The sequence below is a fragment of the Cicer arietinum genome, chromosome 2 (genome assembly GCF_000331145.2).
Source record: "Cicer arietinum cultivar CDC Frontier isolate Library 1 chromosome 2, Cicar.CDCFrontier_v2.0, whole genome shotgun sequence".
Taxonomy (NCBI): Eukaryota; Viridiplantae; Streptophyta; class Magnoliopsida; order Fabales; family Fabaceae; genus Cicer; species Cicer arietinum.
This window is the reverse complement of record NC_021161.2, coordinates 20,628,798-20,643,069: the sequence shown is the minus strand read 5'-3', so window position 1 is coordinate 20,643,069 and position 14,272 is coordinate 20,628,798. Positions and strand designations below refer to the sequence as shown.

General features: G+C 32.9%; 1 protein-coding gene across 3 annotated transcripts; it reads left to right on the top strand.

Annotated features, from left to right (window-relative positions):
• Positions 1-4,134: 4,134 nt before the first annotated feature.
• LOC101494661 (uncharacterized) lies at positions 4,135-13,192 on the top strand. 3 transcript variants are annotated; one of them, XM_073365295.1, is made up of 8 exons: positions 4,135-4,464; positions 4,569-4,661; positions 5,404-5,615; positions 5,732-5,876; positions 5,962-6,034; positions 6,859-7,005; positions 7,103-7,228; positions 10,124-12,460. In XM_073365295.1, exons 1-8 carry the CDS (start codon positions 4,283-4,285, stop codon positions 10,157-10,159), a joined length of 1,014 nt encoding a protein of 337 aa, XP_073221396.1. In that variant the 5' UTR covers positions 4,135-4,282; the 3' UTR covers positions 10,160-12,460. The 3 variants fall into 3 exon arrangements, with proteins under 3 accessions (XP_073221396.1, XP_073221397.1, XP_004514175.1); XM_073365296.1 differs by lacking the exon at positions 10,124-12,460 and adding an exon at positions 7,395-10,117; XM_004514118.4 differs by lacking the exon at positions 10,124-12,460 and adding an exon at positions 12,818-13,192 and having other exon boundaries at positions 4,136-4,464.
• Positions 13,193-14,272: the final 1,080 nt, after the last annotated feature.

Below are 14,272 nucleotides of genomic sequence, written 5' to 3'. Positions count from 1 at the left end.
TAGTATTTTTAGAATAATATATAAAATATAAAAAAAAAATTTATATATATCACTCATTTAGTCTAATATGTACAAGATTAGAACATCATAGAAAGCACATATATAAAGAAAATTGATCATAAAATTGATCAAGATATATTCTAAAATAATTTTAACACTAAATTAATTGTTTAAAATCCTATTTCATTAATAATATAGTTTATTATAAAAATTGGGATGTTACATTTTAACTAATGTCAATATTTTACTTGATGAGACTTTTAGACAAAAATCATTTTAGGATCACACTTTTTAGTCTAGATGGATACACAAATTCAACATTCTTAAATTCAAATTATCCTAACACTTTCTCTAAAATCTTTTTTCGAATTTATCTTTGGAACTCTATTTATCATTTCCATCATTCTTTGTCCTCCAACACTTGCTTCTGAGAAATATTTTAAATTTGATAAACCAACTCCTAAAGCCCTGTCACACAATAAAAAATATATATAATTAACAAAAATCATAAAAAAAAGACATCACTTAAACACAAGATTTCAAAATCGCGATCAAGTCAGAATATTTGATACTTTTGAGAATCACAATCAAATATGATTGGCGAAGTCTCATTTATGGTAATTGAGACTTAAAAATCATGATGACACGACCATAACTGCGATCACATATCATTTATGTTAGGTTGAATCCGCTTCTGATCATGCCCATATCAAACATCAGACCATTATCCCTCTACTCCACCTTTACTAACATGGATTCATTACAAAAGAAAGATTACGACTCGACATATATTCAATCCTCCAAAGCCACATCTCTCAATATATTAATTAATTAGTTTCATACAAATAGAGGATACAAAGCTCAACTTATAGGATTTGACGTATCAATTGGCAACATATTATGATGGATCACAATTCTTAGGTTAAGTTGTCTTTCATACGAATGTATAATTTAACAATAGATGGTAGTGTGTTATTACACTACATAGATTGAAAGCTATCATAAACCTATTACCTCCTACCTCAAAATCTAAAAGAACCGTTAAAAAAAATCAAGCTAGGTTTAATCCCACTTACAAGGTGTGCAAAAACACCTCTAGGTTTTCAAATATACTAGCACAATTTTCCCTTACTAATTGAAAATATCAAGTATCAACCACATTTTATGTGCAATATAGCTAGAATTCCCTTGATTATGCGTATATCAACAATGTAAATATTAACTTGCCCGTGTACTAGTGGAAATTTGAAGGAATATAGGAAGAAATATAAGCATGTGAATATTAACTTGCCCTTGTGTGGATCCATAAATAAATAAATATCATAGATTTATAAATTGAAAATCGTTCATTCTGGAAACAACCAGAATACCAAGCAGAAGTTCAACCAGAAGACTAAACAAAAGTTCAATAAATTAAACCAGAATACTGATTATTGATCCTAGCAACAAACTTTATATGAATTACAAAGCATTTATACAACATCATTGAAGAAAAATACATGTTAAGAAAAATTACATGATACTATTTCAACAAAATCATTCAATCAAACTTGAGCTTCAAGATGAGAAACTCCATATCTATTTTTTGTTTTATCACTATCTTTTATCTGAATATGCAAATAAAAGAACATCAAATCAGTTTTAAAATATAAAAAAAAAACTAAAATCAATCAAATCATTCAACCAATACAAATTGCTAATAGAAGAAAAAAATTTCACTTACTCGTGAATCCCTAAATTATTGAATCTGAATCGTTGAGTCTGAATCATAAATCATAAATCGTTGAATCGTAAAAGAAATCCGATTAAAGGAAAACGATTGAAGGAAATTGATTAAAGAGGAAATTGAAGGAATCGATTGAAGAGATAATCGAAAAAATGATGAAGAAATCAGGAAGAGATTCTTCAACGAAAAAACGAGAGCCAATGAAGAAATCGGGAAAAGCTTTTTCAACGGACAAACAAGAATCAATGATGAAATCGGGAAAAGCCTTGATAATTTCTAAAATGAAATAGGAAAAAAAATTGAGAAAAGAAGAAATAGAAAAAAAAAAAAAATTCAAAGATCGAAATAGGAAAGAAAGCAAATATGTTGTTAAGTGAATTGATGTTTGGGTGAACAAATGAATATGAGGAGCTAGGTGCTACTATCATCAGCATATGTATTAAGTATTGTAAAATATTTTATTAAAGATAACGTGACATCCTAAACCCCAAAATAATACATATAATAATCTATACCGTGTTTTTATAAACATTTACAACAAATAAATAAAATCTCTTTCAAAGGAATAAAAAAAAATTGTGAGTTAATTAGGATATCACATTTCTCAAAATACAAATGAAACACTTTAGACTTTTGTATCCTATAAAACCGTGCAATATCAATAAACTTGATTTAACTATAATTTCTTAATTTAGTAAGTAAATACAACTTATAACTATTGATAGTATAATATAAATAAGAAGAACACAAAAATAATCATAATAGATTGTATCATAACACATCATGATATATCAAAATATTCAAGGAAGTAATACCATATTATAATATCAAAGTCACTCAAGTAAAATCATTGTCTCGTTATAATATACATCAAATCATCTACCACTTTTGAAACACACTAATCACAACAAAACAATTACAAGAAAATGCAATGTTATGTATGAGCTTAGACTCTACTTTTCATGATTTGGTACCATTATAACTCAAAAATACTTAGTTAGGAGGCTTGATACTATGCCACCACACAAGTGGGCAGACAATTCAAATTGGTCCTGTCCTCATAGATCCCCTCATCTCAACCCGAGACACATATACGTGGACAGTCGAGGTAAACTTGTGTTGCATGGTAACTCCAACATTTAGAGGGCTACCTCCAAGTCATATAAGAATTCCCCACCTGAATACCCACAAGGTCTAACAATCTGGCCTTAAGGCTCAATAGTAGACCACAACAATCATACTCATTCAATTGTACTTTCCAAACATCAATAGGCTTGTCAGACCCTACCTATATTATGAATAATCTCCACTTCAAAAATTCCCATCAACTTCAAAAGTTCCCAACATCTATTTTCTCCCCTTGTTGGCCTAGACTACTATGTTAAGAGCACCATCTTTAGCACAAGTTGGAATCACTACTATTTCATCAACTATGGGGTGACATCAACATACTCATCACAATTTGATAACATCTCAATTGTCAGTCACCATCATCATCATCATCATATATAATTATGTCACAAAATACATTCTTCAAGGTTTATCATGACATCACAAAATCTCATCAAATATCACACAATTATCAAAAATTAAATCAATCAACACTTTATAAACATTTCTATTTCAAATTTATCTCTCAAATGACTACTTTTTTACGTAGTGAACCCCTCATGAATCATTAAGAAATACAACTTTTTTCGTTCATTTTACAAATATATTATACTCATGAATTTAAACGGTGTACCACACAAGTAATTGTAGAGATCAATCTCTAGAACTAGTAGGGACTATAATGTGCAACACAACCGTCATTTGAGAATTTTGACATTGTTCCACTCTTATAGTTGAATTCAAACCTAAAACAAGAGTGAAGTTCATTATTTAAATGTGCGATATGTCATACTAATATAATAGACACTAATAATATCATTTTGTTTGTCAGTAAAATATTTTAACTCAATTTATTTTTAATCTAAAAAGTCAGTTATTTATATTTTTTTTATCAAAATGTTTTTTATTTTATAACAAAAATTGAATGCGAATGTACGATGCTCAATTTAAGGTAGGAAACATTTTTGGGCTCACTATTCACTAAAAAATGATTTATATTTGTCTCTTTGTAGTGACACTAGTGAGATTAAACACACAACATTTCAAATCCAATACTTATCTTTTCACCACCAAAACAAAATATTTTCTTTATCAAAATAACATTTATCATGTTCACATAATTGTTTTATATTTGACTATTTTATCTGTTGAATTTTTTTAATTATAAATTTATTTTTGTGTATAGAAGGAATGACAAACATTAGTTAAAACTCGTACGTTTAATATATCGACATATTTGTTAGATTAACTAATATTAGAGAAAAAATTTATTACAATTTAAACATATGGCAAACCAACTACGTGGTGCGTACTCCAGCGCAGGAATAGAGTGGAGAGAAATTGAGATACGAAGTACAAGGAAGAGAAAATAAAGCAACGAGCCAGTTAATCAGTGGAACTGGAACGGGAACGGGAACACTGAGTTAGTTGGTTAGCTTAGCTACTATGACATTTGCTTTCCCCACTCTCACTCTCACTCTCACACTCTCCCACCGTCGAACACCATTCTCTTACCCCAAAACCCGTTTTCCCCAACCAAACGGCGTCGTCGCATTTTCTACCTTCAGTAATCAAATCGTTTCCAAATTAAGCAACCAAAATGAAGACCAGCTCCAGGTTCAAACACGGTAATAATTCATCTAACATGTTAAATTGTGAATCAGATTGATAGTGTTGTTCTTATGATGACGTGTCTCTCTTACTAATAGTAAATTCTTCTTTGTAATTGCAGAATGTGGAATTGGAAGGGTTACTCTATTCGTTATCAATGTTCTGGGAACAATGGTCCTGCGCTAGTTCTGGTGCACGGTTTCGGAGCTAACAGGTCTACCTTCTTCATATCATACACTAATTTTTATTTTGTATTAGTTACATTTACTTACTTTTTATGTTTCATGTTCAACACTATTAAATATACATCTTTTTAATATTTATCAAATGTATTAGATTAGCATGAAGTAACAAAATTATCAGAAATTTTGTTAGGCAAAGTTTGAAAGGAACAAAAAGTGACAATATTATGTCTTATAAGATGAAAAAAATCAATAATAAGAAGTCAATTGATAACAATTTCTTTCCGTAATTTTCAAACATGGCCTTTGTAGCATGATTTGTGTCTTTATTTGGCTAAAAACATGATTTTAGTTGACATACAAATTAGGAAAAACAAAATATAGAAACATTTGGTTCTGCATGACCAATTTTCCATAGGTTTCCACTGATTATCTGATAAGCTAGTTCTTGGGGTTAAATAATATCCACACATGACCGATTTCCCAATTACATTGGTCTGATACTAACATTTTTTAATCAATGATCTGTATATATGATTTTAGCATTCTACATTCAGTATTAAACTGATCAAAGTTTAGGTATAAGAACACTATTGTATCTGTGTCCATGAAGTATACAAATCCTTAAACACATGCATATTTCTCTCATCGCAATATAAGAAAATGTATACGTGTCTTATATCAAATTTTCATTGTATGTTTGTACAAGTCTTATAGCTAGGTCTGTTTGGTTCTGCAGTTATTTTGAGTGATTGAGAATACACTTCATTGCAGTGACCACTGGAGGAAAAACATTCCAGCTCTAGCAAAATCCCACCGTGTATACTCTATTGACCTTATTGGATATGGATATTCAGATAAACCAAATCCTCGTCAAATGGGAGACAATTCCTTTTACACTTTTGATACATGGGCCACACAATTAAATGAGTTTTGTCTTGATGTCATTAAGGATGAAGCATTTTTTATATGCAATTCTATTGGAGGTAAATTTTCTTCAAGTGCCTTGTGATAACTAATCACTGTTTAGGGTTATTTTAAATTAGTTGATTCACTTTCTTGTTACAAGCCGCGAGAGTCACTATTCCAATATATTTTGCAGGAGTTGTTGGTCTTCAGGCAGCTATAGCAGCACCAAAAATCTGCCAGGGAATTGTTCTTCTCAATATTTCTCTGCGCATGCTTCATATAAAGAAACAACCTTGGTATGGAAGACCTTTCATCAGATTATTCCAAAGATTGCTAAGGTACAAATGACACAGAAGTTTCTTTATGTGAACAGTTTTCAAGCCTTAAGCAAGGGATTTATCATTATCAAGCTTTATGTTATAGGGATACTGCTGTAGGAAAATTCTTCTTTAAAATTGTTGCAACGGAACAATCTGTGAGGAACATTCTTTGCCAGGTACTCTTCTAGCATACAGTCAGCTAAACTTCATCTCTTAGGAAGCTTATGTTTAAAGAATGTTTGATACACAAAGAGAAGAAAATGCTGGAAAATAAGACTATTAATGCATTTTATAATAAAATTGAATAACCTTGTTGATAGGAACAGTTTCACTATATAGACCATTTTGTCACGGTCAAAACTTAAACAGAAATAAACATTGAAACACTGCAAACACACTGAGGGTTTGGTTTCTGGCTTAGCCACAACTGCCTCTAATCACTTAGGGTGTGTTTGTTTCAAGGTTGCTACAAATATTCCTGAGAAAGTGGGTTGGGAATATAAAGTTCTAATGTTTGGTACAAGTTTATAAAAGTTATTTTTGGGTATTATTTATTCCTAGAAATAAAATTTACCCTCAACTTCTCAATTTCGTATTCTCTGGTTTGACGGTGGGAATGTTTTATTCCCATGAGAATAGAGCACAACTATCAATACCTATCCTCTTCCCTCTATTTATTTGTTCTATTTTTAATTTTTAAACTAAATAAGTTTTTCAAAAGTTCCTAGGAATATCAATAACTTACCAAATATATTTGTGAATATAGTATCCCTGGTAATAAGATTCTTAGGAAAATCATTCTTGGGCATATAATTCTATTAGTTTAAACAAACGCTGCCTTACATTCTCTCCTAGCTCTCTCAATGTACACCCATATGATCGATTTCTAACACCGTTGTAATAAGCAACGAGCTCGAAGGTGTATCACGCTTTATACGTTGACAAACAAGGATTCTTTTATCTGAATCTTTAATCATTGTGAATTAATTTCTTTTGACAGTGCTATCATGATACTTCCAAGGTGACTGATGAGTTAGTGCAGATCATTCTTAGTCCAGGACTGGAACCTGGCGCTGCAGAGGTCTTTCTTGAGTTTATTTGTTATTCAGGCGGCCCTCTTCCAGAGGAATTGCTACCCCAAGTTAAGGTAAGCTTGCACTCACCTTAGGCGAGGGAGTGGGAAGTTTTAATAAAAACTGCAATGGAACAAACATAAATAAAAGGCATGATTTATCTTATTTCAGTGTCCGGTTTTGATAGCTTGGGGTGACAAGGATCCCTGGGAACCAATTGAGATGGGAAGAAATTACGGAAATTTTGATTCAGTAGAAGACTTCATTGTCCTTCCAAATGTTGGACATTGCCCCCAGGTTCTCTCTCTGTCTCTCATTCATGTCGTTCACTTGATGTCTCTCTAAAATATATTTAAAATTATATATGTGAAAGAGTTTTGAGTTAGCATTATTTAAGTGGTGATTATCTTCCTCATTGTAACTTCCACTTCTTGTGATTCTACTGTTGTTACACTAACAATAGGAATTAAGGATGTTAAGGGAGCAGAAACCTTGTTAATTTCAAGGGAAGTTTTTCTTGCATGACTTCAACACCAGCAAAATAGCACACAAGGCAATGTAACTGCAATATAGATATCTTATTAACAACTATCATACAAAACCCAGTAATAGTAGTCATCAGTGGTTAAGATATGAATACTAAAACTTTGAGGGAGAGTGACAACAGTACATACATACGGACCCCAAACAAAGATACTAGTCATAACTACTGTTTACAAAACAAAAAGGGCTGTTAAAAAATGGAATGATACTGCATGAGGAACAAGAACAAAAACCCTCTTATTCATCCTGGTTAACTTTTAAAAAACTATCAACTCTTATAAATACTGCTACAGATCTATTCCTTCGTAGGAAGTGGGGAAAAAGTCATACTCATATGTACATGTTGGTCATAAGCAATCACAATTAAGACGTGCTTCAGCATCAATATATAAGTCACAGTGATAGAAACAGTTCCCATATAGATGAACTCATTATCTCCTCCCTCAAACTTCCAATCAACACTCATCATACCCAACATCAACTTGACAAGAAGGGAGATTTGAAGCTATTTCTTTGGGAGAGAGTGCTGCTGGCATAAGCTTATTTAGTCTCTCATCTACATGTCTATTTTTACGACATGTTTAGAGTACATTGGTATGTTTGGGTTTTATTGATCAATTTAGCTATTTCAGTCATTGATCACTCATCAGTGATCTTTTTGTTTGTTAGAATATTAGAAAATATCTTATAATATCTATTATATTATATCAAAGTACCTTGAGCTATTTCCTAAGATCAATTTATAATCATAGAGATATCTTAGAATATCTCTCATTATTATTATGATCTGCTCCTGATTTACGATTGAGTCTATGTTTCTTTATAAATAGATATTAGTATCAAGTCTTTTGTAATCAAGTTAGCATAAAGCTATTATCTAAAATCCCACAACTTCAACATGGTATCTAGAGCCTATTTCGATTCTCCTTGAATGATTCTACCTTTATTCCGTTGTCGAGTTCCCAACAGTTTGGGAATAAAATCATAGTTTTTCTTTTTCAACGTGATCATTCCTTTTTCAAACCACGCTCGTGACACATTCTAACATCGGTTTCACATATTTTCCATTCAATTCGCTGCCGCTGCTGTCACCGCCATTGTTTCAGCGACTTTTCCGGTAAAAGACTGCTCCATCAGCTTCACCTCTTCCAGATCAGCCCACACCTCAAAGCGCGCACGCGCTTCAGATCCACACGCTGCCGCTCTTATCCGCGCGTGACGGCGCGTCCGACAATCCTTTAAGACACAACCTCTCCCATTGAACTCGCCTCGGCCTCCTGGTTCTGAATCTGCCATCATCTTCTAGTTTTGGGCTACGGTTACACGTGCTACCTCCAAGATCCGCTGTCTGCTGCTGCCTGCCATTTGCGGTCGCTGCTGCAAAAGTTTTCCAGAAAATTTTCCGACACAACCACTTTCATTGTGTGTAGAATCACCCAATCTACACAACCCAGATTTTTTATGCCAAAAGTTGCTTTGTACACACTCATGTGCCTCCAAGATCTTCCGTGTTCATCCCACGCGTCGCCGCCAAAAGCCTCAAGCTCAGGTGCATCTGTTCGCCTTTCGGCACAACGTTTCAGTCGTCTAGATTGGATTTTCCATCTTGGTTCAAAATTTGTTTTAAGTTTTTTCTTTTGAGCCACATGCATACAACTTGACAATTTGTCCCAGATACACTGGTCCCATCTTTGTCCATATGTATTAGCCTTGTCTTTCTCTCCCTAAAGCATGTTTCTCTCTCTCTTTGAAGTAGATTCAAGTTTAAATATTTTGGGTCTTCGATATTATTAGTTTGAAACATCCAAGTGCAGTTTTTAGAAGAACTCACCTTGCTTTGTTCAATTGCTTGCCATGAATTTCTCTCATGCTGATGATCATTTCGGCTATCTGGCTAGGTAATATTTATAGAATTCTCTCCGACTTCACTTACATCCTTGAATTTCCTTTCCATCATTTTTTATTATTTTGCAGAGCAAAACATTGTTTTCATGTAACAATCTAAAGCTTAGTAAGCTTAGCTTGAGGGAGAGTGTTAGAATATTAGAAAATATCTTATTATATCTATTATAATATATTAGAGTATCTTGAGTTATTTCTAGTATCAATTTATAATCATAGAGATATATTAAAATATCTCTCATTATTATTATGATTTGTTTCTGATTTAGGATTGAGTCTATATTTCTCTATAAATTCAAATTAGTATTGAGTCTTTTGTAATCAAGTTAACATAAAGCTATTATCAATAATATTCTAACCCTTATTTTCTCTCCCTCTTTTCTCTAAAATCCCACAACTTCAACAGTGTTCAACTATGAACACCAAGTTAGGAATGTCACGAGAATTTTAGTCTACTTGCCAAATATTGGATGATAATGAAGAGCTTTGAGCTAAGGATGGTTCCTTTACTGTCTGTCATCTTCACCTTGCAATAATTTCCAGTGTTGCTAGGAAGAGTCAAGCATCATCCAAAAAGGGTAACATGGTGCGAAAAAGCTCCCACCATGACCATTTCAAAGTATTTGGGAAATCTTTATTTTTCCCTGCTTCTAGAAATTGCTTAGTCACTTGTTTGCATTGCGTATTTTCGACCGATTAGATTCCTTCTGTTATAAGAATTGTGTACGATCTGATGAAATCTGGCAGGTGATGCGCAAATTTAGGAAACAGACTTCGCTATAAACATATGAGAAGTGAATGAGAAAATACAGAAGAATTAAAAGCAATTTTATCTCTTATTTTCCTTCTCTTCCATAATTTCTCTTGAGCTCTATCTTTGTGCGGAAAGGATGCTTATAGTTGGTGCTTTTACTCTCGATCTCTTGCTCGCAAAATTAGTGTTGAAGATGGAGATTTCAATGTTTGACGAAGAAGACAATGCCTACCGGTTGGTTCTTTGCACTGAGAAATGTTTTGTTGCAAAGGGAACAAGTGAGGCACAGCAGAAGGTGTCGAAAGCTGTGACGTCGTTGTGAGGTCTGCACTAAAATGATGGAGTTGGTGGTTTCCCCATCACCCTTAGAATAAAATGGGACACATTCACTGGTGCCTTTCTTTGATGTTTAAAACAAGAGTATCGCAATGCTATGCTGCTAACGGAAGCAGTGATGTAAAGGAAATCAAATATGATGTTAGTTTTGAATCTGCAATAGAAATGGACCCTTATGAGTTATGACGATTCTGATTCTACTATGGATTTTCTTTTCGATCCCTTTCAAGTTACGACTGAGTACAAAACGCTTGAGAACTTCTCAACAATAACCTTCCCATTCATCCAATTGCTCGTGCCCACTGCCATCCACGGCGATGTAGCAACCATGATGTTCCCTTGTTGTCCCTACCAAATTGGTTATTGACTAATCATGTTTCCATGGAGTCTTCAGACCCTCACATGAGCTATCTGCTGCCACGCAGCTATGGCTTACTTAGCCATATCACTCAGACCAACTATAGTCATCCTCCCCCTCTATGGTTCTCTATTTTGACGACTACGACAACCATGGACACTCATCTTTGCGACAATGACTAAGAGGGTTTTGTCGGAAAAGGAACTATGGGTTTGTAACCTCACTGCCACAATCTACCAAACGATGGCTCCCCCTTTGGAGCTTCCAAACACTCCACTGCTATTGCCTCTACCGAGAAAGTCACCCCATCACTACATCAAAGGGACGAAGACAAGGGTTATGACCTGACCAAACAAAAAATCCTGGGAAGAGTGAACTTGTTTGGAAAATACATTGATTATGTGGGTAGTTTGGTGATTCCTATTACTACTCAGCAAGATATGATTGTTGTTTTTCAGAAAAACGAAGATTAGGATTGCACATATCATCCATTTAAAATACTCCATTTGGACACATCCTGCCGGTCCTCACCAGGTACATGACTTGATGAAGTACAAATGGAGCCATTATTTTAACTGTGATACAAAGGTTTCGTTGATGATGTAAAATTGAAAGGAATGGATATTTCTCAACTGGTTGGACTTGATGTTCTTATTGTTGGGACAATGCCGACATGTTCAGGACTCACCAACTCTAAAAATTTGGTATGCTCCTACACACTTGATATACTTTTTTTTGTAGCATTTATTATTCGATGGTCATGTGGATCTAGTGATACTTATACCAGAGAAATCAGTATGCCCTTACATATCTAAAACTGTGGATGGTGCTCTAAACCATGTTATCATGGCAAGAGCTTTGGAGGAACATGTGAGTGAGGGAAAGCCATCACAGCCTTCTATTTTCCATGATCACTATGTTGATGCTGGGGACATAGCAGCTCGCCTCTTAATTTATTACAATGTGACTTTCAACCTCAACTTCCACAACTTATAATATTTTCTTTTCCTGCCATTGTTGGACAAGCACTTGAACCTGTAGCACACTTGATGGAGACTGCTTACATGGCAGCTGCTAGTGTTCTCTTGCAAATTTATGGAATTATGTCAAAGGTTTTCAAGTTACCTCTCCTTAGTGTGGCATCTTCATTTGTAGATGAAGCTATTGCTACAAATACACTCTTAGTACTATATTTTAGTTTTGGAAAATTAGTAGCTCTCTTCTGGTCTCCAATACTATGTCCTCTTGTCACTGGAATGTGTTTGTTGATGCCCAGTTCACTATCATGTCTCAGTACATTGTCACAGTTTTGATGATATGGAGTCTCAATAAGAAGACTATACTTTCAGTTTCTAAAATTAGCAGCCTACGCTTTGGTGAATATGTAAGATCTTCTGGTATTTATGTCTAGGGTTAAAAACTTTCCTTGTTTTCAGCCGTTGTTCAAAATATTGTATATTTGTTGTTTGTAATTTTTATGGCGTGGATAGTTCAATAGAACAGAGGGTAGTCAAACGATGCTTAGGGAGCATTACATTTGTATGTTGATACAAATGAGGAACTCTAGAACTGAATGGAAGCTACATGGGCTACTATAAGATAAGTAGTTAGTTTGATAAGTAACATTTTCTCTTTATCATTCATTAGTTACTTATAAGTTAATTTTATATTTGTTATAGTTAGTTGAGTTTGTTAAGGTAGGTTAGAGTTATTCACAACAAAAGTTGTTTTCACTTTGATAAAACTAGACATCTTCTCACTAATTATAACTGAAATGGCCATTCTTAATAAAATGAGTTTCAATTTTGCTCCATAAGGATGGTTTACATTAATATTTCAATTTTCTTCAATGCTTGTTTTTGGTATGTGTATTTTCTCTCATTTCTATCTTTATATTAGAACCTGTTGGAACATTAATTGGCCATATCACAAATGTATAACTTTATTTTGTTTACCGTAATCTTCTTACTTTATTAAATGTAACTCTATGAAGGATGAAGCTCCTCATCTTGTGAACCCACTGGTTGAATCTTTTGTGGCACGGCATGCTAAATCTTCGTCTCCTATCTCGTCAATTGACTGATTCCTTGTCAGTCACTTTGTTGTTTTGATGCTGCTTGGCTCATTCAAATCGTGTACATTTCTCCATTTTCTTTCGACGAAGAGTAGGTTTCATTTTTTGTATAATATATATACGTTATGAATTTTCTTTCAATTGAAAGATTAACTTTGGAAAGAAAAGTAAGGAAGTAGCTATATCTCTTATTTCAAAGACAAGAGACTGATTTAAATTTTTTATTAATTTGTTATATATGTATATACATTATTAGTATAAACTACCAATTTAGTCCATAAATTACCACTCTCACTAATTTAGTCCCTAAACTATTTTTGCATCCATCAAGTTAGTTCCTCTGCTAATTGTATCTGTTAATTGACCGTTAGTAGTCCCTAAACTATAAAAATACTTCAAAATAGTCTCTAATTTATCATAAAAACCAACAATTTAATCCCTAAAAGTTCAGATTTTTTGTTGTTGTCAAACACCTCAAGGTTCAATAAAGTCCTGAAATTCTAGGTTTTTTTTTAATGAACTCTGTGTGGATTCTGTTTTTTGAATCTATTTTGTGATGTATTATAGTTTAGTATAATGAATTTATGAATTACCTTACTAATTTTTCTAGTTTTTCTGTTTATGTTTACTGCATTTATTCATTCTAGTTTACTGAGATGTTTTTTTTTTTAATAAATACTGATTTAATGAATTTTGGTTTTACTCTTTGCTGGTTTATTGGTTTAATGGTTTTTCTAGTTTGTGTATTTTATTTTTATTTTTATTTTTTTTAATTATTATTTATTCTAGTTTACTGGTTTTTTTCCCTATTTTTAACTACGTTTTGGTTATTGTTATTGTACATTTGATCCATTAACTTATTTTATAGTTTTACTTTGGTTCCATAACTGTATTTTTATTTTATTTTATTTATGGTTTTGGTCTCCTAACTTTACTTCATTTGTCAAGTTAGTTATTTCGACCAAATTTCTGTTAATTTTGTTTATATGACATTAGCTGTGGTGCAGACTATCACTATATTTATTCGACTGTAACTAAGTTTTGCAAACCATCACCATCAAGTTAGTTCCTCTGCTAATTGTATCTGTTAATTGACCGTTAGTAGTCCCTAAACTATAAAAATACTTCAAAATAGTCTCTAATTTATCATAAAAACCAACAATTTAATCCCTAAAAGTTCAGATTTTTTGTTGTTGTCAAACACCTCAAGGTTCAATAAAGTCCTGAAATTCTAGGTTTTTTTTTAATGAACTCTGTGTGGATTCTGTTTTTTGAATCTATTTTGTGATGTATTATAGTTTAGTATAATGAATTTATGAATTACCTTACTAATTTTTCTAGTTTTTCTGTTTATGTTTACTGCATTTATTCATT